The sequence below is a fragment of the Podarcis filfolensis genome (assembly GCF_964270895.1).
Source record: "Podarcis filfolensis genome assembly, chromosome: 6".
Lineage (NCBI taxonomy): Eukaryota > Metazoa > Chordata > Lepidosauria > Squamata > Lacertidae > Podarcis > Podarcis filfolensis.
The window spans coordinates 2,583,108-2,607,505 of record NC_139609.1 but is presented as its reverse complement, the minus strand read 5'-3'; the positions used below and the strand labels follow the sequence as shown (position 1 = coordinate 2,607,505).

Genomic DNA, 24,398 nt, shown 5'->3' with positions numbered 1-24,398 from the left:
TTTACGATATAAAATCATTACTCACTTTTCTATCAAGTGATCTATGCTAAATTTCTCATCAGAATAAAACTGCAAAAGACATGAGGTTTCCTTGAATGAAAGCACAGTACAGCCAAGAACAATGCTTCTACATTGCTATCAATTTTGGCTGCCTCAAAAAATTAAGACCAACTGTCCTAAGATGGCAATGCAAAGCGGAACCGCTAGCCCAACAAGGCCGGCCCACCTCCACTTACCATCACCCTGCCCACCTTGCTTGGTATTGGCCCATGATTTGGCAACGGGAGGCGCTTCTTGAGGAGCAGGAACTGCAGGCTTTGGCTGGGTCTGTGGCACTTCCGGCGGTCTGAAACCATAAGAAATGTGAAGAAGCAATCCTGTTAGCACAAATGTTTTAGCAGGGGTTGAAAGAGGATGTTACTTATAGAAGACAGAGAATTCAGACTCTTGGATCATTAAATAAAGTGTTTGCCATGGATCTTGCAAAGTGCTCTTGTGGCATATGCCAAAACTTTATACCACTATGCTTAATGAGAATTTACAGTATGACCTTTAACTTACTTTTCTTCCTCGTGTTGCTCTTGTTTAGAAGCCCACCCTGTGCCATCCTTAGGCACAATGTTTATATTAGGATCATTGCCTTTGTTTTCTGCCTTAAGACTGGGGAGATTAGCAGGAGGCGGCATCCTTCGTGAAATGGCAACTTTCCCAAGACTCTGTAATCCATGGCGTGTTGTAACTGCATCAAGAAAAGACATTTTTAACAGCTGACTGTCATAGAAATGTACAGATTTATCAAAGAAATATGATTCTAAGTAGAACTTGGAAGATCTGCGAATCCATTGCTCCTAGATCCCAAGTTAGGATTGCTTTGGTATGTATTCTATGTGTACCCTGTCCTTCTATTGAGACAAATATGACTTCCATTGTTTCCATAAAATGGGTGCCTCTCATATCTCAACCAGGATGCTGTTCCACAGGAGAGGATGCATCAATAGAAAAAACAAGGGTTCAGGCCAAAATATAAAAACACAGTATGTAGCAAACAAAGTACAATGAATGTATTCGTCACAATGTACCCGCTATTACAAGGCATACAAGACATACAAGCGGTACTCCAAAAACATCGAAGTGAATAGAGTTACAATTAATGATGTATTTTCTTATCTCCAATGCAAAGAAATTATTGAAAGTGATGGAGCAGCTGTAGTAATCAGGACTGCAGCCTGGTGATCCCAGTATCAAAGCGAACTGGCTCTAGCCAGTATACAGCAGAAGCTTCAACTTGTACCTGGTGTGGGACTTTGTTAACTTACAGGCTGAAGGATTTTTTCTCCACTCGTATTGGAGTACCACTTTGTATGTATCGTATGCCTTGTAATAGCGAGTGCATTGTGATGAATATATTCGTTGAACTTTGTTTGTTACGTATTGTGTTTTTATATTTTGGCCTGAATCTGTTTTTTCTATTGGTGCATGCTTTCACACAGTGGGTTCCTTCATTTTGTTCCACAGGAGAGGGGCAGCCACACTGAAGACCCTACTCTGAATGACTGTGGAGTGGGGCTTCTGATATTTTAGATGTGATTCCCGCCTTTTAGCTGTAATTCCTGAATTGCAGGTGGTTGGACGAGATAACCCTTCGGGTTGCTCCCATCTCTACAATTCTATGGTTCTATTTAAAAAAGGTTCAAGCACACTAACAGCCTAATAAAAAAATAAAATTCAAAATGCACAAAACAATCATAGATGGCAGACAACAAGTTAAGGATAAAATGCTAGGGAAGTCTGAAACAAGTACACTACTTAGTAGGCAAAATGCCTGCCAAAAGAGAAATACAGGCTCTTTAGGCTCACAGAAGGCCTAAAGAAAGAATGCAAGATAGGCCTCCCTCAATAGTGTGTTCAACAGTAGTAAACTAAACACATTATTTAGATTTATTTATTTGTTAAATTCATATCCTGCCTTCCTCCTCCAAGGGCATCCAGGACCCTCCAGAGCAGATCTGGAGAGCATGGGAGGGACTGGAGGCGGAGAGAATCAGCAGTCCTCTTGCGCAAGTGGGTGGACATCATTGATATAACTCAAAATGGTAGCCAACTATAAACAGCTTATTAAATTTAGATGAGATACTTTAATAATGCAAACAAAGCTATCAGCAATGAGTATTTCTCAAGCAGTAGCCGCTCATATTACTTTACATACCTGTAGCTTTCTGTGTTTCCAGAGTCTTTCCTTTATAAGTATTAAACAGACTAAGTGTTGCATACTTGGTTTTTCCATCCTTTGCTTTTGTGTTCTGTCCTGACTTTTCAGACATTTCAGTTCATTGAGCTAGAGCCTCCTTGCTCACCCCCTCAAAATGAAAGGAAAACTCATTAGACAATAAATAAATAGACATGTTAACCAGTGAAAGTGACATAGCTTCTTTGAGAAAAGAGGCACTCAGAAAGAAAGGTGCTGCTGCAAATGTTGTAGCTCTGCCTATTGCATATTACAATGGATAATGTAACAGGATGGGCTCTCCTACCAGAGTATAGGAATACTTGGCTCAAGATACTGCCACAGCACAGGCAGTGGTCAGATGAACTGCAACACTGCATTGAAACAATGCTGCTGAAAGACTGTTGTTGAGATGCTGACATGCATTCGTCATTAAAACAATTTCACAATCCATGATATTGATTTTCCAGAAAATTTAGAACTTTTTTTGTTCTGATTTCCCCCGGAAATTAGTTAGGATGTTAACATATTTAGTAAATTAAACTAAATCCAAAAAGTATGTCAGGTTAATTTTCCGTGTTGTGTTTCCCCAACAGCTAAAGGTATTTGACCTGAAGTATGTGAAAAGAAAAATAATTCAGTAAAACACTTTATGTGATTTAAATGTTATATTTAAATCGGGGTGGGAAGCTGGATCTGGCTCTCCACTGCCATGGACCAAATGTGAGAGATGAATTGGGACAGCCACCTATCACTTGACATCACAATGACATCAGGTGACCCTTTTTTGCCTGCATGTACAGGCAAATGAATGAACAGCCTGCAAAACTTTCAGCTGCCTGTTGGGTCTCATGCAGTCCAAAGCAAAGTACTCCACATGACCAGAAAATCAGCTGATAAGTTAGATCCTGTGGAACCCCTTTGCACAGGGTTTTGGAGGTGCTGCCAATAAGCTTGAAAAACTCCTTACAGTTGAGCCATGTCTTTATCTGCCCCACATCTGACTTGTGGGCCAAACGGGAAGGCCTGGTAGGCATGTTAAAGAAACTGACCATCACAGGGCAAATTAAGGGAACTGATCATTCCTCGGGTATATTATACATGCCCTGCAGTCAAACAAATATACAAGTTCCATGGACACAACTGAAACACCAATGTGTTGCTGAGGAAATATGGCATGTTTCCTGTTGCAGTTTGTCTTCCACCAAAAACTACCACCACACAAATCTAATCTGCACAAGATCATATGGCTTGCTGCTCAGATGTACTAATACTAACAACAGTCATCCCAAACTGCATTCTTAGCTAAGATCATGTCATGTCATGTTACATTTTCCACTGAATCGCTCAAGTTCTATAATTTTTTGAAGAGCAATATTAAATAAAGGAAATAGCAAACCTTATGGCTAGAATGGAAAACAAAATCAAAGCTATAATTGCTGATCCCTAGGAAGTCAATATATTTATGCAAACAACTCTACAGGTATGCAAAACTTGTTATGTTAACAGTTTTCAGTGTCTTCACCACATCACATTAAAATCTAAATAATGAAAGAGAAATGTATTCTATGAATTATGATACCTTAAAATATTTACAGGCATTTTAAAAGAATTTAACTCTTTGAGTAACATCACATACTTTGCTGACGTAGTAAAAAAAATTGTGTTCTGTTATTTTTGACTACTGAGAAATTCTTCTATTCTGTATCAATATTTGAAAAGTTAACACCTCATAACAATACTTTTAGAAGTTTTGTTTACTAAATATAAATTAAACATACTAAATCAGAACTCTGTTAACTTAAGGGAGTCAAAAATTTACTGGAAAAAATCCAATTCAAAGTTTCTAAAAAACTCCCACTAACATCACTTGCTGAAATATTGCTTCCATATTCTTTTGTTTTCTACAACATTTTTCTCAGTAAACCATCACATACATCTATAGACTGTGCAGCCTATATGTAGTCAATCAAACAGGATTTTCACTTTTTGTAATACAATTATGCTCCAAGTACAGTATCATCACATCTTACATTGGGGTTTGGTGGCAGTAGTATTCACTCACAAGCAAGCTAGCGACCACATTCTATACTAGCTGCATATGACATCTGTGATGTTGTGAAGGCCCAACACTAAAAAAAAAATAAAAAAAAATTGCCCCCCCCTTCTGATTCCAATAATGCAAAAAAGGCCACAGCTGTATATGGTATGCAGAGTCAACTGTTACCTGGTTTCAAGTGGTATGTAATCACAAACTAAAGAGGAGATGTAACAGTTCTGACTATCAATATATGCCAGATTACAAATGGCATATGTCAGCATCTGCTGAATCATTCATACTCTCATCAAAGCATAGGAAAATGAAAGAAATAGGTTTCCACATCTGCCAGTATGCCTGGCTTGCGGTCAAGAAGTTTACCGGGATGATGGTTACTAGGTAAAATGTATTTTTTAAACCAGCCAGGGGAATCCAGTTACTGACAGCTCAATACATTAACATTTCCAGTTTTAAAAAATGTTCTATCAATATAAAGCCAATATACCTTGGCTCTTAAACACAATGCGTTCTGGGAGTCGTTAGACTCTTGGAACCATTCGAAAACCAAGGTGTGGCTTCTGACTGGCTGCAGAAATGTCCTGCAGCCAACTGGAAGCCGCGCTGGATGTTGAGTTCTGAAAATCATTCAAAAACCAGAACACTTACTTCTGGGTTTCGATTGCTCTGGACCGATTTGTTTAGGAGCAAAGATGTTTGAGATCCAAGGCATGACTGTATACCACATTGCAATGAATTACAGTTCTCTTGTCTTTCGGGCAGTTCAGAAAACTAAGTAGAAAGACTACACAGCCAGTAAACCTTGGTGCATTTGCCAGACCGATGACAGATGTGGAATTCTGTTCTCTATCCTAAAGGAAGGGAAGAGCTAGCAACCTCATGGCATTCCCTGGCTAAGGAATAGTGAGGCTAGCAGTGCCTACTTGTTCATCTCTTCCACTAGCGGAAGGTGGGGGACTGAGATTGGAAGTTTCCTTTTTAGATAAACTACGGTTTGTTGGGTTCGGACAACATGACATGGTAAATAGAAATTTCTCTTAAATAATAACTAGATAAATATTAAATCATTTGGATATAAATTATGTAGCTGATTGACTCCAGCTATAAAAGCTGAGGCTCCTGAACAGGCTCTTGGACTGGGGTATTGTATGGAGGGGTGTTTGGCTGTTATTGATATTATTTTCTATCTTTATACAGTCAAACCTTGGTTTTCGAATGTCACAGCTGCTGAACGCCGAAAACCCTGAAGTGAATGCTTCCATTTTTGAACACGCCTCAGAAGTCAAACAGCTTCCACAGCGCATTTTTCCATTTTCACCATTCACTTTGCTGACAAGCCCTTTGATTTTCTGTTTTCAAACGTTTTGCAAGTCGAACAGACTTCCAGAACTGATTACATTCAAAAACCAAGGTTCCACTATATTTAGAAATATGTAGAAAGTGTTCAATTTTGTTGTGTACTTTTTGTTGTGTTTTATTTATTGTGTACGGCTTTATTGTAATTATGCAAATCTTTTCATGTAAATAAAATACTGATAAAATAAAACGCTGATAAAATACATTTCTAGTTTCCCAACTAACGATCAGATCTTATTCCTATTGGTCATTGGAATTTCATTTTGTTTGCCGCTTTCTTTTGTGATGCTTTGGCTACACCATGGCAGAGTGAAGCAACATTGGAAATTTGACAAAACTGTGCTGTGTGCAGGTTCCTATAATCCCATGCTTGGCCTCAGAAACTGTGAGAGCTGCTGGCCAGACTAACCTTATATGAGGATATTTTAAAGACATTCTCTCCAGTGTTTGAAATTAGCAGGCACATTTAGCAGGCCACTTGCGACCAAGTGAAGATGTCTGGGAGGCAAGGTGGTGCCTGACATCTCCATCTGGAGGTGCATGCATGGGGGATCACTGTATCCCTGGATAAAGTGACTTTTCTTCTTTAATTTCTCACAATTCTTAACATAGCTCAATGTTATCATCTGAACTATCCAAATGTTTAACTGATAATCTATCACAATCAGTCCATCATTTGAAAAATAAGACTTGCCCAAAAAAGGGAACTAGACATTCCGTTTCGGAGACTGTAACTTTGGTTTCAGGAGCCATTTGACCCCTAGCTTGTATATCTGAGTTTCTAACACTGATTCCCTCTATAGGTAAAAAAAGAAAATATGCAAAATGTGACATCAAAATAATATGCGACAAAGATGTAAGCTTTTGATGTAAGAATGAAATAACAGTATTAATAATAATACTCTTATGTAGTTATGAATTAACACGGCTTCTGGTCTGGTCAGATGAGCAACATTGTTTTGTAAAAATATGAATAATATAAATGAATAAGTCCATTTAAAGCTATCATTTGAGTTGGTTTCCTTTCCTAATGATTTAAATCAGGCACATCCAACTCCCAAGAGACTGTGCTCTACTCCCAGTATAAAAAAACTGGCAGTGATCTACCCATTGTCATTGGAGGGAGGTGGAGTGTGGGTGGAAGGGAAGGATTGCCCAAAGTTGGGGGACTGCTATGGGGAGGATTGCCCAGAGGACTTGGGAGCTGGGGGCCCCGTTATGCAGTGGTTCCACTCCTTCCTCCTGGGCCGTGTCCAGAGAGTGGTGTTGGAGGAGTGTTCAGACCTCTGGGCTCTCACTTGTGGGGTGCTTCAGGGCTCTATCCTCTCCCTCATGCTTTTCAACATCTTTATGAAGCCATTGTGATAGATCACCAAGAGGTTTGGGCTGGGTGTTCACCAGTATGCGGATGATACCCAGCACTACCTCTCCTTTAAATTGGAACCAGTGAAGGCAGTGAAGGTCCTGTGTGAGTGTCTGGTGGTGGTTGGAGGATGGATGGCTGCTAATAGATTGAGGTTGAATCCTGACAAGACAGAAGTACAGTGGTACCTCTGGTTAAGAACTTAATTCGTTCTGGAGGTCTGTTCTTAACCTGAAACATTTCTTAACCTGAGGTACCACTTTAGCTAATGGGGCTTCCTGCTGCCGCAGCACAATTTCTGTTCTCATCTTGAAGCAAAGTTCTTAACCTGAGGTACTATTTCTGGGTTAGTGGAGTCCGTAACCTGAAGCGTATGTAACCCGAGGTCCCACTGTATAGGTAAAGAAATAAGAAATGGCTGTGATCTTACTTTAAAAATTTCAGAATTGACTTAAAAGTAGGAAGGAGACCCTGTAGTTCTCCAACTTCTACCAGTCCCAGCCAGCATGGTAGCTGGACAAGCTGAACTCCAGACCATACTTTCCCCAACCTCAAGTACAGCTACCTTTATTATTTGACCAGAATTCCACATTTTGCTTTTCATACATGCCATGACACTGCCCTCTGGTATGCATGGTAACCCACAGCAGGCAACTTTGGAACTGCACATCCTGTAGAATTCTATCAGTTATATTTTTTAACCAAAAAGATGTATTGAAAAATATGTCTAGCCCATCTTGCAGTGTTAAAAACTCAGATATATAAGCTAGGCACCAAATGGCTCCTTAAGTCAGGTTAGTCACCAAAGCAGAATGCCTAGTTGCCATTTTGGGGCCAGACAGCTCAAAAGTCGTATTTTTCAATATGATTTTTTGGTTCCTGAAATTCATCCTGAGTGTGCAGATAAAATACAATGGATAGTGTGTGAAAACAGGCAAGGATCCTCAGGCATGAACCTTTAGATGGTGGAAACGTCAGGCGCCATCCTGGTGCCTGGCCATCTTCACATGGTCACAAGCGGCCAATAGTCAGGTGCAAAATGCACTTGGCAGATTTTGAATGCTGGAGTTCCCTCCTATAGCAGCTTGCTTGCTTTCTATGGTGAGTGTAAATGAGGAATGGGGCACTTGGTTGCTTCTCCACCAGTCCACTCAGCTTCTCCAGAGCAGGAAAGGTGGCAGAGGCCTTATTGGAAACTGCATTGATGAGACCCCCTGGACTGATGAAGGGAATCATTTCTAGCTCCAAACTTGGTAGTGGAGAGAGGATCCAAGGATTGTCCGGAACACAGAGGTGCAGCTTGAGGTCAGTGACAAGGGGAGTGACAGGGTCCCAAAGACCACAATATCCAGCTTGGCCACCAAAGCAAGCAAAAATTTGTTGCAGGAACACCATTAGGACATATTTTAAGCTAATACAAGATGGTTTAAAGAGGCTAGGATGGTGGCTATTTATATCAAGCAATGGCCTGTATGGGACTTATTCACTTTATCTCCCCCGCCCAAGTTTTTCCTCTTCCTCACCAATTTCATACTGTCATATAGACTAGGCTTAAACAGCCTTCCTCTCCTTAAACACCACCAAATGTGTGGTAGCCAAACAATGGCAATACAACCATAGTCTCTCCTAGGGAAGATGCCCCAACTTTAATATATGACAATGATTACCAGCCTGCAAATGTCAATAACTAATTTGTACCAGTTCTTGTGTCTTCAAGTTGCTAGAAATATTGCAAACATGTGAACCAATGAGTAAGTTTATATTTTCTCAGCACAATGACTCCAGTGAAGAACTCCCATGTTTAGGAAGGCTGGTAGGAGAGTAGGTAACTGTGAATTGGAGCCCACTGAGGTGCTATCCTCAGATGGCAAATAAATCACTTTTTCTTCCCCAATCAACCCCCCTACACTGGCATCCACCATCTCATGGTTCTGGGACCAAAGTACTTGAAGGTGCACCTTTCTCCATACAGCCCAACCAACACTTTAGAGTGCAGTTGAGGGTGAAAGTGGGAGAGAGGCCTTTCTCCACCTCTGATGGAACTCCCTTGAGCGGGAGGTCAGGCAGGCCCTTCCTTAGCCACGTTCCGGCAAATTCTGAAGGCGTTCGTATTTGTCTAGGCCTCTGGAAGCGGAAGGTACTTTTAGGCATTACCGGTTTTATTGCTGAGATTTCAATTACCAGATAGGGTTTTCATCAGGTTTTATAGACTGCTAGCCGCCCTGCAGAGCCCTTCAGGGGGTAGGCTGGGGTGGACATTTTTTTACAACCACCAGCCAGCTAAATGTATCCCCGAGGGGGCTGCTGCAAAATCTCACCCTGCCTGACGAAACGAATTAAATCGGGCGGTGGTGGTGCATCCCCACGTAATAAAGGATCCGCAGCAGCCTAGGCCTGGATTAGTCAGGAGAAAGTTATTCATTTTTCCTCACCCAGGGAAGGAATCTGGGGAAGAGGAGGAGGGCGAGGGGAAAGGGACGCGCCGGAAGCTTACGCGTGAAAAGGGAAGCGGGGACGAAAGAATGGCGCCGGAAAGCCTTCAAAGTGGGAAAGGGCAGGATGCGCAAGAGACGGGGAAATAAAACAAGGCCGCGGCCCCAATTCCTCCGCCCCCCCCGCGCCCCCTCTCCTCGTTCCTCCGCCACCAAGCGCAGCGGCATCCCTGCCCCATTCAGAAGCGGGAGGAGGAGGAGGAGACCCGAGCCGCTCCTCTTTCTCTCACTCCGGCCCGCCGCCCTCGCCTCAGGCCCCGCAACTGCCCCCTCATGCGGCGGCGGCCTCCCCGCGCCGGGTGCTGAGGGCGAAGCCTCCCACGGCCGCCGGCTTGACGCGCCCGCTCCTCCCCGGCGTCGCCCTCCGGCCCCGCGCCCCCTCCCCGCCTCCCGTTAGCCCCGCGCGGAGCCGCCTCAGGCGCGCACTCACCGAGGCCGAAGCAAGCGCCTGCCGTCGCCTCCACACACAGCGGGGCCAAGATGGCGGGCGGGTAGCCAAGCCGGCGGCGCCTCGCGAGCGTCTGACCTCACCGCGCACGCACGCGGCGGCCAGCCCCACGTGACCCTGGGGCTTCGGCGCTCTGGCCGCCGCCGCCCGCCTTCCCTTGCAGACGCCAGAGCTGGGAGTGCGGCGGCGCCACCTACGGGGCGCCTCGGGAACGGCAGCGGGGCTGTGCTGCTGCGCGCCTCTAAACAGGAGGGCTGAATTCACAAGGCGGATCCAAGAGGTTTCCATCACTTTGTGGACCTCTCGGCTGCACCTGAGGCAGCTTGAAAAGTAAGGGCAAGGAGGTGGTGCTGGATATGGCTCATGAGGAATGAGGGAGAAAGAATACAGAAGAAGATCTAGTGGAAAACAGTAGAAATTAGTTCCTTCCTGCCTTCCCCCGTGCCCTGCTCCCTGGCTGTCCAGGAGAAGAGTGTCAGAGCAGTATGTGCGGTGTTCAGACATGGCAAAGGGAATACTATCAGGACACAAGAGAGCTGGTTGTGTTATTAGAATGCCAAGGTGTCATAAATGAAATGAATGTTCATAAGTGCACATACATAAGTACATCCTGAAGCCATCATGACTCTCCATAGACCTCAAATGAATAGGGGAGATCTGGGACAATGGATTCAAGAACTAAGGTATTTACTATTTCAAAAGAATGACCCAGACAGACCAGGATAAGGTGACCAGCAAGCATTATCAGGTATCTTGACAGGCAGGAGGGAAGCCACTCTTTCACATTTCTGTTGTAGACCTCCTCTTTCTGTGATGCTGGTATGATGCTTGTAAGATGGCCTTTGGTGGGGGGTGGGTTGGGCAATTTCTTACATACTTTTTCTGGGTCCTCACCTCCATGCAAGACGGGAAGGGGGAAGGACTCTGCTGCAACAGAAAAATAAAGACTTGACTTGCTTTGACTGGTTCCTGCCTCCATGAATTCTTCTCTGACCAGTAATGGACTTAAGGGACACAGAGTCCCTTTTTTTTTATAAGATTTTTATTAAGATTTTTACATTACAAAAAATAAAAACAAACAGAAAAAGAAAAAAAAAATCTTTCCATCACATTATTTTTCATTTACTTGTTTCTTGGACCTCCTCATACCTCTCTTTTTCGTATTCCAATTCAATTTATTAGCTCAGCAATTTGTTTCCCTCTTTATTCTACCCAAATCTTCATTCTTAAATTGTTGTGTTCTTAATATTTTGCTTTGATAAACCCATTTTTTTTCATATTCTTTTAACCCATTACAGCTAGAAACCTCTTAATTTTAATCCAACATTATTCTAAATTTCATTAATTTTACAATGTCTCTGTAGATACTCTTTAAATTTCTTCCAATCTTTTTCCACTGACTCTTCCCCCTGGTCTCGGATCCTGCCGGTCATTTCTGCCAGTTCCATATAGTCCATCACCTTCATCTGCCATTCTTCCAAAGTGGGTAAATCTTGTGTCTTCCAATATTTTGCAATAAGTATTCTTGCTGCTGTTGTGGCGTACATAAAGAAAGTTCTATCCTTCTTTAACACCGATTGATCAACTATGCCCAGAAGAAAGGCCTCTGGTTTCTTCAAGAAGGTATATTTAAATACTTTTTTCAATTCATTATATATCGTCTCCCAGAAAGCCTTAATCCTTGGGCACGTCCACCAAAGGTGAAAGAATGTGCCTTCATTTTCTTTACATTTCCAACATTTATTATCGGGCAAATGATAAATTTTCGCAAGCTTGACCGGGGTCATGTACCACCTATAAATCATTTTCATAATATTCTCTCTTAAGGCACTACATGCCGTGAATTTCATACCTGTGGTCCACAACTGTTCCCAGTCAGCAAACATTATGTCATGTCCAACATCTTGTGCCCATTTGATCATTGCAGATTTAACCGTTTCATCCTGCGTATTCCATTTTAACAGCAAGTTATACATTCTTGAAAGTACCTTAATTTTGGGGTCTAGCAATTCTGTTTCTAATTTTGATTTTTCCACCTGGAAGCCAATTTTCTTGTCCAAATTATATGCCTCCATTATCTGGTAATAATGGAGCCAATCTTGCACTTTATTCTTTAGTTTCTCAAAACTCTGCAATTTTAATCTGTCTCCATCTTGTTCCAAAATTTCCCAATATTTCGGCCATTTAGCCTCCATATTGAGCTTTTTCTGAGCTTTTGCTTCCATCGGTGACAACCACCTTGGGGTTTTATTTTCCAATAGATCTTTATACCTTATCCAAACATTAAATAATGCTTTCCTAACAATATGGTTTTTAAATGCTTTATGCGCTTTGACCTTATCATACCACAGATATGCATGCCATCCAAATACATTATTGAACCCTTCCAAATCCAAAATGTCTGTGTTTTCAAGAAGTAGCCATTCTTTCAACCAGCAGAAAGCTGCTGATTCATAATAAAGTTTAAAGTCCGGCAGGGCAAATCCGCCTCTTTCCTTTGCATCCGTTAATATTTTAAATTTTATTCTAGGCTTCTTGCCCTGCCAGACAAATCTTGAAATATCTCTCTGCCACTTCTTGAAACAATCCATCTTGTCCACAATTTGCAATGCCTGAAACAAAAACAGCATTCTCGGCAATACATTCATTTTTATAGCTGCGATACGGCCCAGCAAAGAAAGTTTCAAATTTGACCATATTTCTAGATCTTTTTTCACTTCACCCCAGCATTTTTCATAGTTATCTTTAAATAAATTCCCATTTTTTGCTGTCATATTGATCCCCAGGTATTTAACTTTCTTAACCACTGTTAAACCTGTCATATTCTGAAACCTCTCTCTCTCGGTTTGTGTTAAATTTTTCTCTAAAACCTTGGTTTTTGACTTGTTCAGTTTAAACCCTGCAACCTGACCAAATTCTTGTATCAACTCTAAAACCCTTTTAGCACTAGATTCTGGCTCCAGTAGAGTCAAAACAGGTCATCTGCGAATGCTCTCAGTTTGTACTGTCTAACTCCGACCTGTATACCTTTAACCAACTGATCCCTTCTGATCATATTCAGCAAAACCTCTAGAACCGATATAAAAAGCAATGGGGAGATTGGGCAACCTTGTCGTGTCCCTTTTTCTATTTTAAATTCTTCCGTCACCACATTATTCACAATTAATTTTGCCTTTTGTTCTAAATATATTGCACTTATACCATTTTCAAAACCCTGGCCTACCCCCATACCCTGTAGGTTCTTTTTCATAAAAGTCCAAGAAATATTGTCAAAGGCTTTCTCCGCATCTACAAATATCAAAACTGCCTTAGTGTTTATATTCTCTTGCAGTTTCTCTATGATGTTAATTATGTTTCTCACATTATCAGAAAGATGTCTTCCTGGGAGAAAGCCTGCTTGATCTTTATGTATCACTTCCCCTAACACCTTTTTTAGTCTTTTTGCTAGAATGTCAGCAAATATTTTATAATCCACATTAAGCAGTGATATGGGACGGTAGTTCTTGAGCTGAGTCTTTTCAGTCTCTGTTTTCGGTACAAGTGTAATATATGCTTCTTTCCACGACTCTGGTGCCATTTTCCCCTGCATTATTTCATTACAGACTTCTTTCAGAGGTTGCACTAACCATTCCTTTAAAGATCTGTAGTATCTAGAAGTCAGTCCATCCGGTCCTGGAGATTTGCCCAATTGCATATTCTGGATGGCACCTTCTATCTCCTGTTCAGTTATTTTATCACTCAACATTAGTTTATTTTCTTGAGAGATTTTTTGTAATCCATTTTTCACCAAAAATTGGTCTAAATCAGTTTCTCTCTGTGGCCCTTGTGTATATAATTGTTTAAAATACCTCTGGAAGCAATTTCTAATTTCAGCTGGGTTCTGTATATTCCTTCCTTCCACTTCTAAGTTTGTAATTGTGTTTTGTTTTTGTCTTTTTTTCATTTGCCAAGCCAGGAGTTTCCCACACTTATTGGCTGACTCAAATGTCTTTTGTCTCATTTGTTTAATTTTCCATTCAATCTCTTGATTCATCATTTTCATGAGTTCCACTTGGTATAACTTTATTTCTCTCAATATCTCCTGCGACTTGGGTTTAGCTCTCAAATTTTTTTCGCCTTCTTTTATTTTCTCCAAAATTTTTTCCCTCTTCTCATTCTGGATTCTCTTTTTTAGTGCATTCTGTTGTATCAAGAACCCTCTCATCACCGCCTTGCTAGCATCCCAGATTACTCTTTTTTCCACATCAGTATTCATATTTATCTCAAAATAGTCTCTCAAGGTTTTTTGGGCCTTCTTTAAGATTTCTTCATCTCTAAACAAGGTGTCATTCATCCTCCATCTGAAGGAGCCAGTTAATATCAATTTCATCTCCATCTTAACAGCATTATGGTCAGAGCAGGTTTTAGGGCAGATTTCCACTTTCTTAATCTTTGGTGCCATACCTCTAGTTACCCATATTTGGTCAATTCTAGTCCATGTCATTTTGGCTTCAGAAAAGAAGGTTCCCTCCTTAGCCAAGGGGTTCCTTATTCTCCAAATGTCCACTAAATCCAAGTTGTCTGTCATCTCAAAAAAGGTCTTCGGTAGTCTACCATCCTTGGTGACTACCTGTTTTTGTGCCTTGTCCATATGTGTAGATACCACTCCATTCATGTCTCCCAGCAAAACGAGATTGTAATCCATATAGTCCATCAGGGTCTTGTGCAACCTTTTAAAAAATTCAGATTTCCCCTCATTTGGAGCATAAATACCTACTATCAAAAATTTCTCTCCCTGTATTTGAATTTCGACTGCGAGAATTCTTCCTTGGTCATCTTTAAATATAAATTTCGGTTGCAATCTTTCTTTTACATATATAACAACTCCTCTTTTTTTCACTTTATCCGATGAAATAAACTCCTGACCAAGTCTTTTGTTAACCAATAATTTCCTGTGTGATCTTGTTATATGGGTTTCTTGTAGATAAATCAAATCCAATTGCTCCTTTTTAAATAAATGAAACACAGATCTCCTCTTCTGAGGGGAGTTTAGACCATTGCAATTCCAACTTAATAGTTGCAGAGCCATGATGTAGGTACTCCATCCTCCAACTGCACCCAGTGCCTGTTCCTGTTCTGTTGGTTGTATCACCTTCTTCAGCCGCTCTTTTAATTCAGGAGGGAGATCTGGTATATCCAAGGTTTCACTTACAAGTGTTCTTAGCTCTCCTTGAGCTTTCTTCTGCAGGTCTTCTCCGTGGTCTCTCCAAAATTTTGTTTTGTCGTCCTCTGATTTTATTCTTATCTTCTTGCCTTTATAACTGAAAGACAGACCTTGAGGAAATTCCCACCTAAAGAAGATTCCGTTACTTCTCAGCAGAGCAGTCAGGTCTTTATAATTGGACCTAAGGTCCAAAAGATGTTTCGGAATATCCTTGAATAGTTCCACTCTTGACTGATGTATTTCCAAGGTTTTCTGGACGTGCAGGCTCAAAATTTTATCCCGCTCCTCTTTAGTTCGAAGGGTAATCAGGCAGTCTCTTACTTTGTTCTTTCTCCCTCCTTTCCCCAGTCTGAAAGCACTCACTATCTTGAAACTGTCCTTCTCTAAATCTGGATTCCAAAAATCTGCAAATTCTTTTGTAAGGAATTCAATCAAATTATTCTTCTCCAATTCAGGGATCGCCCTGGCCCTTAAATTTGTCTTTTTCTCTCTCAGTTCAAACATAGAAAGAGTTGATTTATGATCCTGTAATTGTCTATGTATTGGTGGTATCTTCTCTTCTACCACAGTAGCTGTGTAGGTTGCAATTTCTTTTGCCTCATCAGCTGTCTTTCGTATTGAAGATGATTCCTGAACTAATCTCTGGATGGTCTCGGTATTGATATTTACTTTCTGACCCAAGTTATTAATACTTGTAGTATTCTGATTAATACTTGTGGTGTTCTGATCAATTTTATTCGATGTTTCAGCGAGTTGTCTACTTATTTTGTCCAAAGACTCATTTATTTTACTCAGAGCCTGAGCCAAGGCATCATCAGCTGCCATACCTTTAGGTTTAGATTGTGCCAATGGGATTGTTGTTGTTGTTGGCAAACCAGAGGAACTGGGTACCGAGCCTCTCCTTTGCAGTCCAATATCTGTACGCAATACTTTCCCAGATCTGGTTGCTTGTTGAGACTCTAATTTGTCTTTCCCATCAGCCATAACCTCCAAATAGAAGCCAAGGTCAGTTACGCATTCAAAATCAGGGTCAGAGTCTATCAAGGTCAGTCCCACACTCAGAAACAAAGCTTATTTTGAAATGGAAAATTCCCTTAATCCAGCTGCAGTTGCAGCAAATTCAAAGTTCCTCTAGGGGGACACAATGTTAACAGCAGCCAATAATGTTTTTAAAGTCACTTACTTTCCTTTTCATCCCCCGGTCTCCAAAAGGCAACGCTTTTTTGTTTCAATTTATTTGTTAAATGTTACTTTAAAATCAGGAGAAACCAGTCAATAAAAATGTATCTTAGTTGTATCCTCAAATGCAGAGTTAATTGTTGCAAGGAAGAGATACTTTCAGCGACAACACACTTCCCCAAGCAATATTTGCAGTTCACAGCAACCGGTCTCAGGGGTTTGAGCAGTGGATTTAGCTGCTTTTTTCTTTCTTTTTACAGGGAAAAACTGTTCAAATCTTTCCCCCCTCCTCCCCCTGCATCAGAGGGGGGCTGAAACTTGTTTAATGTTCGGATTGTAAACTTTAACAACGTCCTTTGAAGTTCCTGTTTACAACTTCATTGCTTTACTTCTTTACAAAAAACGGGAGGCAGACTTCCTTTTTATACCTCTCCGCCTTCGGTGCCAAGTCTTTCAAATCAATTCCTTTAATTGCCGAATTAGACCTACTCACGGATCGTTGGTCTTGGTTTCAATTTTCAAGGAAGAAGGCAGCGCTCTCCGGCAACGGCTTAGCGGCTTCACTCCACGGAACAAGCAGACGACTCACAGCACAGCGCCAATTCCCCGCTCAGCTCCGGGACCCAAAACTGGGCTCCTTTGCCAATTGGGGGGGCGCAAAAAGGTGCCTGCCGAGTCCCACGGCCACAGGCTTCACCCGCCTGTGGTTTTTACGGGTCCCCGCTGCGCCGTAGCGGTAAGAACCCCAGTTTCCGCGGAGCCAGTCCCCTCCGTTTAAGGGGAATCAGCCATTTTCCGATGGCGCCACCCCGGAAGTCCGGGACACAGAGTCCCTTGATGGGGAGTTGGGCTGTAAAAGCCAAAGCCAAATTTTCCTTACCAGTTTCTGCAGTTATATATAACAAGATGTGTACCCTCACTGTTCCTTACTTGTGTGGTGTGGAGTGATCTGGGATGTGGTTTGGTGTTGAGTGTTTGATATGGTGAGGGTTCTACATGGAGAAGTGTTAGCAATATGCTCAAGCTCCTAGGAGTGCTATGATGCTGTGTCCTAGTGCCCCCCTTATGTTCTGTGCCCTTTCTTCATAACTTCCCATCACAAGTTTCCACTTGTGATCTCTAGATGTGCATGAGAGATATGAACCCAGACAACACACCCTATTTTCGGTGTTAAGTTCTTCCTGTTCTTTATAGACTCTGGGTGCGAGTGTGCTTTGTTAAGGTTTTGAGTTACAACATATCCTATGCTCTGTCACAGTGGCATGAGAGGGATGAATGTCGGGGTAGGGACACCTGTTATATATTTATATATTTATTGCAGTCTGCAGAAAGCATAAAATGGTCCAGAGGAATTCTCCAAATTATGGACCCCAAATACAAAATTCAAGACACTTTTATAACATTCTCTTTACATGATTAGCTCGTGAACGATCTTTTCCAAGGACAGCGGCATAGCAACCCCTGCTGGCGTCTGGGGAGGACCAGCATTTTGGGGAACACCCAGTGGCTTTGCCCATGGGCAGCCCCCAAGAAGCCCAACAACCACCGTGAAGCCTGGCCCCGCCTAGCTGCATGGACAGCTTGAGAACACCCTGTGCTTACTTTTCATTGGTCTACAAAAATGTGCTTCTACCTATTATACACTATTATAACAACACATAATTTTAAAATGAAGCTATAAATCCATCCATTCTTCTGTCTCCTGCAAAGTGTTGCATTTTGGGTAGTCTGTTACATGAAGCGGTCAGTCTGAGTATTCTTTGGAACATTAGTCTCTTCAAGGCCACTTTCTTTCTGCTATGCAAAGCTGATAAGAGAGGCTCTGCTTGCTAGCAAAATACAAAAATGCATCTTCTATTCATAGGTGGGGGTGCACGGAGAAGAGAAAAATAGTTTAAACTTCCAAGTCTGTGTTTCTGACTCTACAGTGTAAGAACACAAATGGGGTCACAATCCTTCCCTGACTCACTTGACAGAGATTATCTGATTGATTCTGGACATTTCTGGCTTTGGGACTTAACGAGCATTAGGTTAAGTGTGTAAAACAATTGCATTAAAAAGCTCTGGTTAGCTAGGTATCTGCTTTTATACAGGACAATGACACAGACACTTTGTGGTTGTTACTGTGAGAACATGTTTATGCAGACTCAGCACTTAGCAGGCTGTGTATCAGAAACATGTCTTTGACAGAGGGTGAGAGCATAGGGGTGCGTTCTACGGGTTCTGACATACTTCCTGGGCCAGGTCATGACACCCAGGTATCACACGTGGAAACACACACCCAGATGCAAACACACAAGGGTGCCACATACACAGACGTGCCACACATTCAACAGCAGGGCTTGAAATTTAGGCAGTAAGGATAGCAGCACCTAAGCATGTGCAGAGTCTATTCCTCTGCTCACCAACAGCTGCAACCTGTCCCCACATGCTTAGGGTTAAACAGCACAGATTCCAAAGCAGACGGCCTCACTTTTTTTAGAGAGAGGGGAAAAAGAAAAAGAAAAGAAACCACTAACGTCAAGCACTGATTCAAGATTATCAGGTACCTCTTTTAGGCCTGAGCTGAAGTTCCCTTAGATTCAGATTGCCCCTCTCCCTGCAGTCAGGATTAAAGCAGCAAGTGAGAGGAGCTTTAGTCCACTCACAAATACTCTCTCCCCCCGACTCATAGATAGCCCTGCTCTGCTCCCATCTCCCTTGCCTGCCCACCCACAACCCAGAAGGCTCCCACCTGCAACATGAGGAGAGATTATCAAAACCTCAGACACACAAATCAGACCACACGCTGTCCATGACCTCTCCTTACCCTTTGGGAGGGCAGGGAGCTAGAGAAGGAATTTGCGGTGACACTCCCACCTGTGTCAAAGTCACCTAAAATGCACAGCAGATAGATCATTGTTGGGAGAATAGCACATAATTTAATAGACCTCTACCATGTCCCCACTTCCTTTTTGTTTTACTCAACTTAAAAAGCCACAAATGTTGTAACCTTAGAGCCAACTAAAGAGCTGTAGACTGATGAGCAGGAGACGGAGGAATTAAACAGGGATGTTATATATATATATATATATATATATATATATATATATATATATATAAATATTTTATTAAATTTTACAGGAAAAAATAAAAAAGCCATACAAAAAAGAACAATACATATTAAAACATCAACAAATACCAACAATTAAAAAGAAAAAGGATATTAAAAAATTTAACAAAAAAGAAAGAAGGAAAAAAAAGAAGAAGAAAAAGACCTCTTTTCAAATTCTTATCATTCATTACCTTATTTTCCTGACTTCCACCCGCCTCCCTTTCTTGTATTCCACTTTAAAATTGATCAGCAAATTCATTCTTATTAGTTTTATCCTTAAACAATTTCCCTCACGTATTATACTTTCCCAATCCTTATTTACTAGAACCCCTTCATTTCATTTCAATGTCATCAGCATTCAAGGATTTTACAGTGTTTTTGTAAATAGATTTTAAACTTCATCCAGTCCTCCTCCACCCGCTCTTCTCCTTGATCTCGTATTCTGCCAGTCATTTCTGCCATTTCCATGTAGTCCATTACTTGCATCTGCCATTCTTCCAAGGTGGGTAGATCTTGTGTCTTCCAATGCTTTGCAATAAGTATTCTTGCTGCTGCTGTGGCGTACATAAAGAAAGTCCTATCCTTTTTTAACACCAATTGGTCGACCATGCCCAGGAGGAAAGCCTCTGGTTTCTTCAGGAAGGTATACTTAAATACCTTTTTCATTTCATTATAAATCATCTCCCAGAAGGCCTTAATCCTTGGCCACGTCCACCAAAGGTGAAAAAATGTACCTTCAGTTTCTTTACATTTCCAACATTTATTATCGGGCAAATGATAAATTTTTGCAAGCTTGACTGGGGTCATGTACCACCTGTACATCATTTTCATAATATTCTCTCTTAAGGCATTACATGCCGTAAATTTAATTCCAGTGGTCTATAACTGTTCCCAGTCAGCAAACATAATGTTATGTCCGACATCTTGTGCCCATTTTATCATAGCAGATTTTACCGTTTCATCCTCAGTATTCCATTTCAACAACAAGTTATACATTCTTGACAGTATCTTGGCATTGGGTTCTAACAGTTCTGTTTCTAATTTTGATTTTTCCACCTGGAATCCAATTTTTTTATCCAAGTTATAGGCCTCTCTTACTTGAAAGTAATGTAACCAATCTCGCACCTTATCTTTAAGTTTCTCATAACTCTGCAATTTCAATTTATCACCCTCCTGCTCCAAAATTTCCCAATATTTTGGCCAATTAGTCTCCATGTTAAGTCTTTTCAGGGCCTTTGCTTCCATAGGCGATAACCACCTTGGAGTTTTATTCTCCAATAGATCTTTATATTTAATCCAGACATTAAATAATGCTTTCCTGACAATATGATTTTTAAATGCCTTATGTGCTTTAACCTTACCATACCACAAGTATGCATGCCACCCAAATACATTATTATACCCTTCCAAATCTAGAATATCCGTGTTCTCAAGAAGTAGCCATTCTTTCAGCCAGCAAAAAGCTGCTGCTTCATAGTACAACTTAAAGTCCGGCAGGGCAAATCCCCCTCTATCTTTTGTGTCCGTAAGTATCTTAAATTTTATTCTGGGTTTTTTGCCCTGCCAGACAAATCTAGAAATATCTCTTTGCCACCTCTTGAAACAGTCCAACTTGTCTATGATCTGCAATGATTGAAACAAAAACAACATTCTCGGCAATACATTCATCTTAATGACTGCAATTCGGCCCAGTAAGGAAAGCTTCAAATTTGACCAAATTTCAAGATCTTTTTTCACTTCTGTCCAACACTTCTCATAATTATCTTTAAACAAGTTAACATTTTTAGAAGTCATATTCACCCCCAGGTATTTTACTTTCTTTACCAATAATAAATCTGTCTCCTTCAGAAACTTCTCTTTCTCAATTGGCGTTAAATTTTTTTCCAAGACCTTAGTTTTTAACTTATTCAGTTTAAAGCCTGCTACCTGACCAAATTCCTGGATCAATTCCAAGGCCCTTTTAGTGCTAGAAACTGGCTCCTGCAATGTCAAAACTAGGTCATCTGCAAAAGCTTTAAGTTTATATTGTTTCTCTCCGACCTGGATACCTTGGATCTGTTGGTCCCTTCTAATCATATTCAGCAACACCTCCAGGACCGAAATAAAAAGCAATGGGGAAATTGGGCAGCCTTGTCGTGTCCCTTTCTCAATTTTAACCTCTTCTGTCACCACATTATTAACTATTAATTTAGCCTTTTGTTCTGAATAAATCACACCTATACCATTTTCAAATTTTCCCCCCACTCCCATCCCCTGAAGATTCTTCTTCATAAAATTCCAAGAAATGTTGTCGAAAGCTTTCTCTGCATCTATAAATATCAAAACTGCTTTTGAATTTATATTCACTTGTAGCTTTTCCAAAATATTAATTATATTCCTTGTATTGTCTGATAGATGTCTACCAGGGAGAAAGCCAGCTTGGTCTTTATGTATCATCTCTGCCAATACTTTTTTCAATCTCTTCGCTAAAATATCAGCAAAAATTTTATAATCCACATTAAGCAGGGATATGGGGCGGTAGTTTCTAAGTTGTGTCTTTTCAGACTCATTTTTCGGTATAAGTGTGATGAAGGCTTCTTTCCACGACTCTGGCGCTTTTTTCCCCTCCAAAATTTCATTACAAACCTCCTTTAACGGTTGAATTAAATAGTCTTTCATAGTTCTGTAATATTTGGAGGTTAACCCATCCGGCCCTGGAGACTTGCCCAATTGCATATTCTGAATGGCACCTTCCACCTCTTGTTCAGATATTTTGTAATTCAATAATAATTTATTTTCTTGTGAAATTTTTTGTAATCCATTGATTTCCAAAAATTGGTTGATCTTGGTCTCATTCTGTGGCCCTTGTGCATACAATTGTTTAAAATATCTCTGGAAGCAGCTTTTGATTTCCTGTGGATTCTGTATATTCTTGCCATCCACTTCAAGGTTTGTAACAGTATTTAGTTTTTGTCTCTTCTTCAACTGCCATGCTAGCAGCTTTCCACATTTATTGGCTGATTCGAAAGTTTTTTGTCTCATCTGTTTAATCTTCCATTCTATGTCCTGATTTATCATTTTAGTATATTGTACTTGATATAACTTAATTTCTCTCAGGATTTCCTGTGACTTTGGTTTAGTTCTAAGCTTCTTCTCTCCTTCTCTAATTTTCTCCAAAATCTTTTCTTTTTTCTCCCCTTGAATTCTCCTTTTTATTGCATTCTGTTGAATCAAAAATCCTCTCATTACAGCTTTGCTTGCGTCCCAGATTACTCTCTTTTCCACTGTAGTCTTCAAATTTATTTCAAAGTAATCTTTCATAATTTTTTGGGCCTTCTTGGTAATTCCCGGATCTCTAAACAAGGTGTCATTCATCCTCCATCTGAAGGAACCAATCTGTGTTAATTTCATTTCCATTTTCACAGGGTTATGGTCGGAGCAAGTTTTAGGGCAAATTTCCACTTTTTGAATCTTAGGAGTCATTCCTCTGGTTATCCAGATTTGGCCAATTCTTGTCCAAGTCATTTTAGCTTCAGAGAAGAAAGTCCCCTCTCTACCTAGGGGGTTCTTAGTTCTCCAAGTATCAATTAAGTCCATATTGTCTGTCATTTCAAAAAAGGTTTTCGGTAGTCTTCCATCTTTTGTCACTACCTGTCTTTCAGATTTATCCATGTTTGTCGACACTACGCCATTCATATCTCCCATCAAAATGATATTATAGTCCATAAAATCCAACAATGTCTCATGCAGTTTCTTGTAAAATTCCGATTTCCCCTCATTTGGTGCATAGACTCCTACTATCAGAAGTCTCTCTCCTTGAAATTGTATTTCAATTGCCACAAATCGTCCCTGTTCATCTTTAAAGATAAATTTTGGTGATAGTTTTTCTTTTGCATAGATCACAACCCCTCTCTTTTTAACTTTGTCTGATGAGATAAATTCTTGGCCTAACCTTTTATTTATCAATACTTTCCTGTGAAGTCTGGTTACATGGGTTTCTTGCAAACAAATCAGGTCCAATTGTTCCTTTTTCAATAAATGAAAGACTCTTTTCCTCTTGTCCGGGGAGTTTAGACCCCTAATATTCCAAGTTAATATCTGCAGAGACATGTTGTGATTATTTTGCAATCCCTCCGACTGCTCCCTGAAGCTGTTCCTGTTCTGACGGCAGTGTCTCTTTCTCTGGTTTATCCAATCCCAAGGGGTATCTTCCTGGGTCTGGTGCTCCCGATCTCGATGCTTTCAGTTCTTTTGTTTCGGTCTCTTTTTGCAGGTCTTCCTCGTGGTCTCTCAGGAATCTCAATTTATCTTCCTCTGATCTTATCTTTACTTTTTTCCCTCTGAATGTGAACGACAGACCCTGAGGAAATTCCCACCTGAATAAAATATTGTTTCTTCTTAACAGGCCCACTAGGTCTCCGTAGTTAGCCCTGAGATCCAATAGATGTTTAGGGATATCTTTAAAAATTTCAATTCTTGAACCCTCTATTTCCAGTGCTTTCTGGTAATGGAGACTCAATATTTTGTCTCTCTCCTCTTTTGACTTAAAAGCAATCAAGCAGTCTCTCACTCTGTTTTTCCTTCTGACTCTTCCAAGTCGGAAGGCACTCACTATCTTAAATTCTTGTTTTCCTGGATCAAGATCCCAAAAGTCCTCAAATCCCCTTCTTCCGATTCTGGTACCACTCTGACTCTCAGATTAGCCTGTTTTTCCTTAAGTTCGATCATAGAAAATTGTGACCTATAGTCCTCAAGTTGTTTATTAATTGGTGGTATCCTTTCTTCTACCGCCAATACCCTCTCCTTCACTTCCTCTGCAGTCTTTTTTGTCTCTTTAGATTCCTGCAGCAACCTATCGATAGCCTGAGTATTAGAATTTACTTTCTGCCCCAGGTCATTTACAGTTGTAGTATTTACATCAATTTTGACTGTCAGATTTTGTAAAGCTGCAAGTATTTTGTCTAATGTTGCAGAGTCTGTTCCTTTTATTTCTTCCCTTTCTGG

General features: G+C 40.8%; 1 protein-coding gene across 41 annotated transcripts in view; it reads right to left on the bottom strand.

Moving 5' to 3' along the window:
• PRRC2C (proline rich coiled-coil 2C) overlaps positions 1 to 10,035 on the bottom strand; it is a 73,689-nt gene extending 63,654 nt beyond the window's left edge. For 40 of the 41 annotated variants that reach the window (XM_083621310.1, XM_083621320.1, XM_083621347.1 and 37 more), the window contains exons 1-4: positions 9,922 to 10,035; positions 2,207 to 2,357; positions 562 to 739; positions 237 to 346 (exon numbers count right to left, since the gene is read on the bottom strand). In XM_083621310.1, the coding sequence (XP_083477436.1) occupies positions 237 to 346; positions 562 to 739; positions 2,207 to 2,321 (403 nt within the window). In that variant the 5' untranslated portion in view covers positions 2,322 to 2,357; positions 9,922 to 10,035. The remainder of the gene's footprint in view (positions 1 to 236; positions 347 to 561; positions 740 to 2,206; positions 2,358 to 9,921) is intronic. The other variant, XM_083621332.1, reaches the window with a different exon arrangement.
• Between the last annotated feature and the right edge of the window lie 14,363 nt (positions 10,036 to 24,398).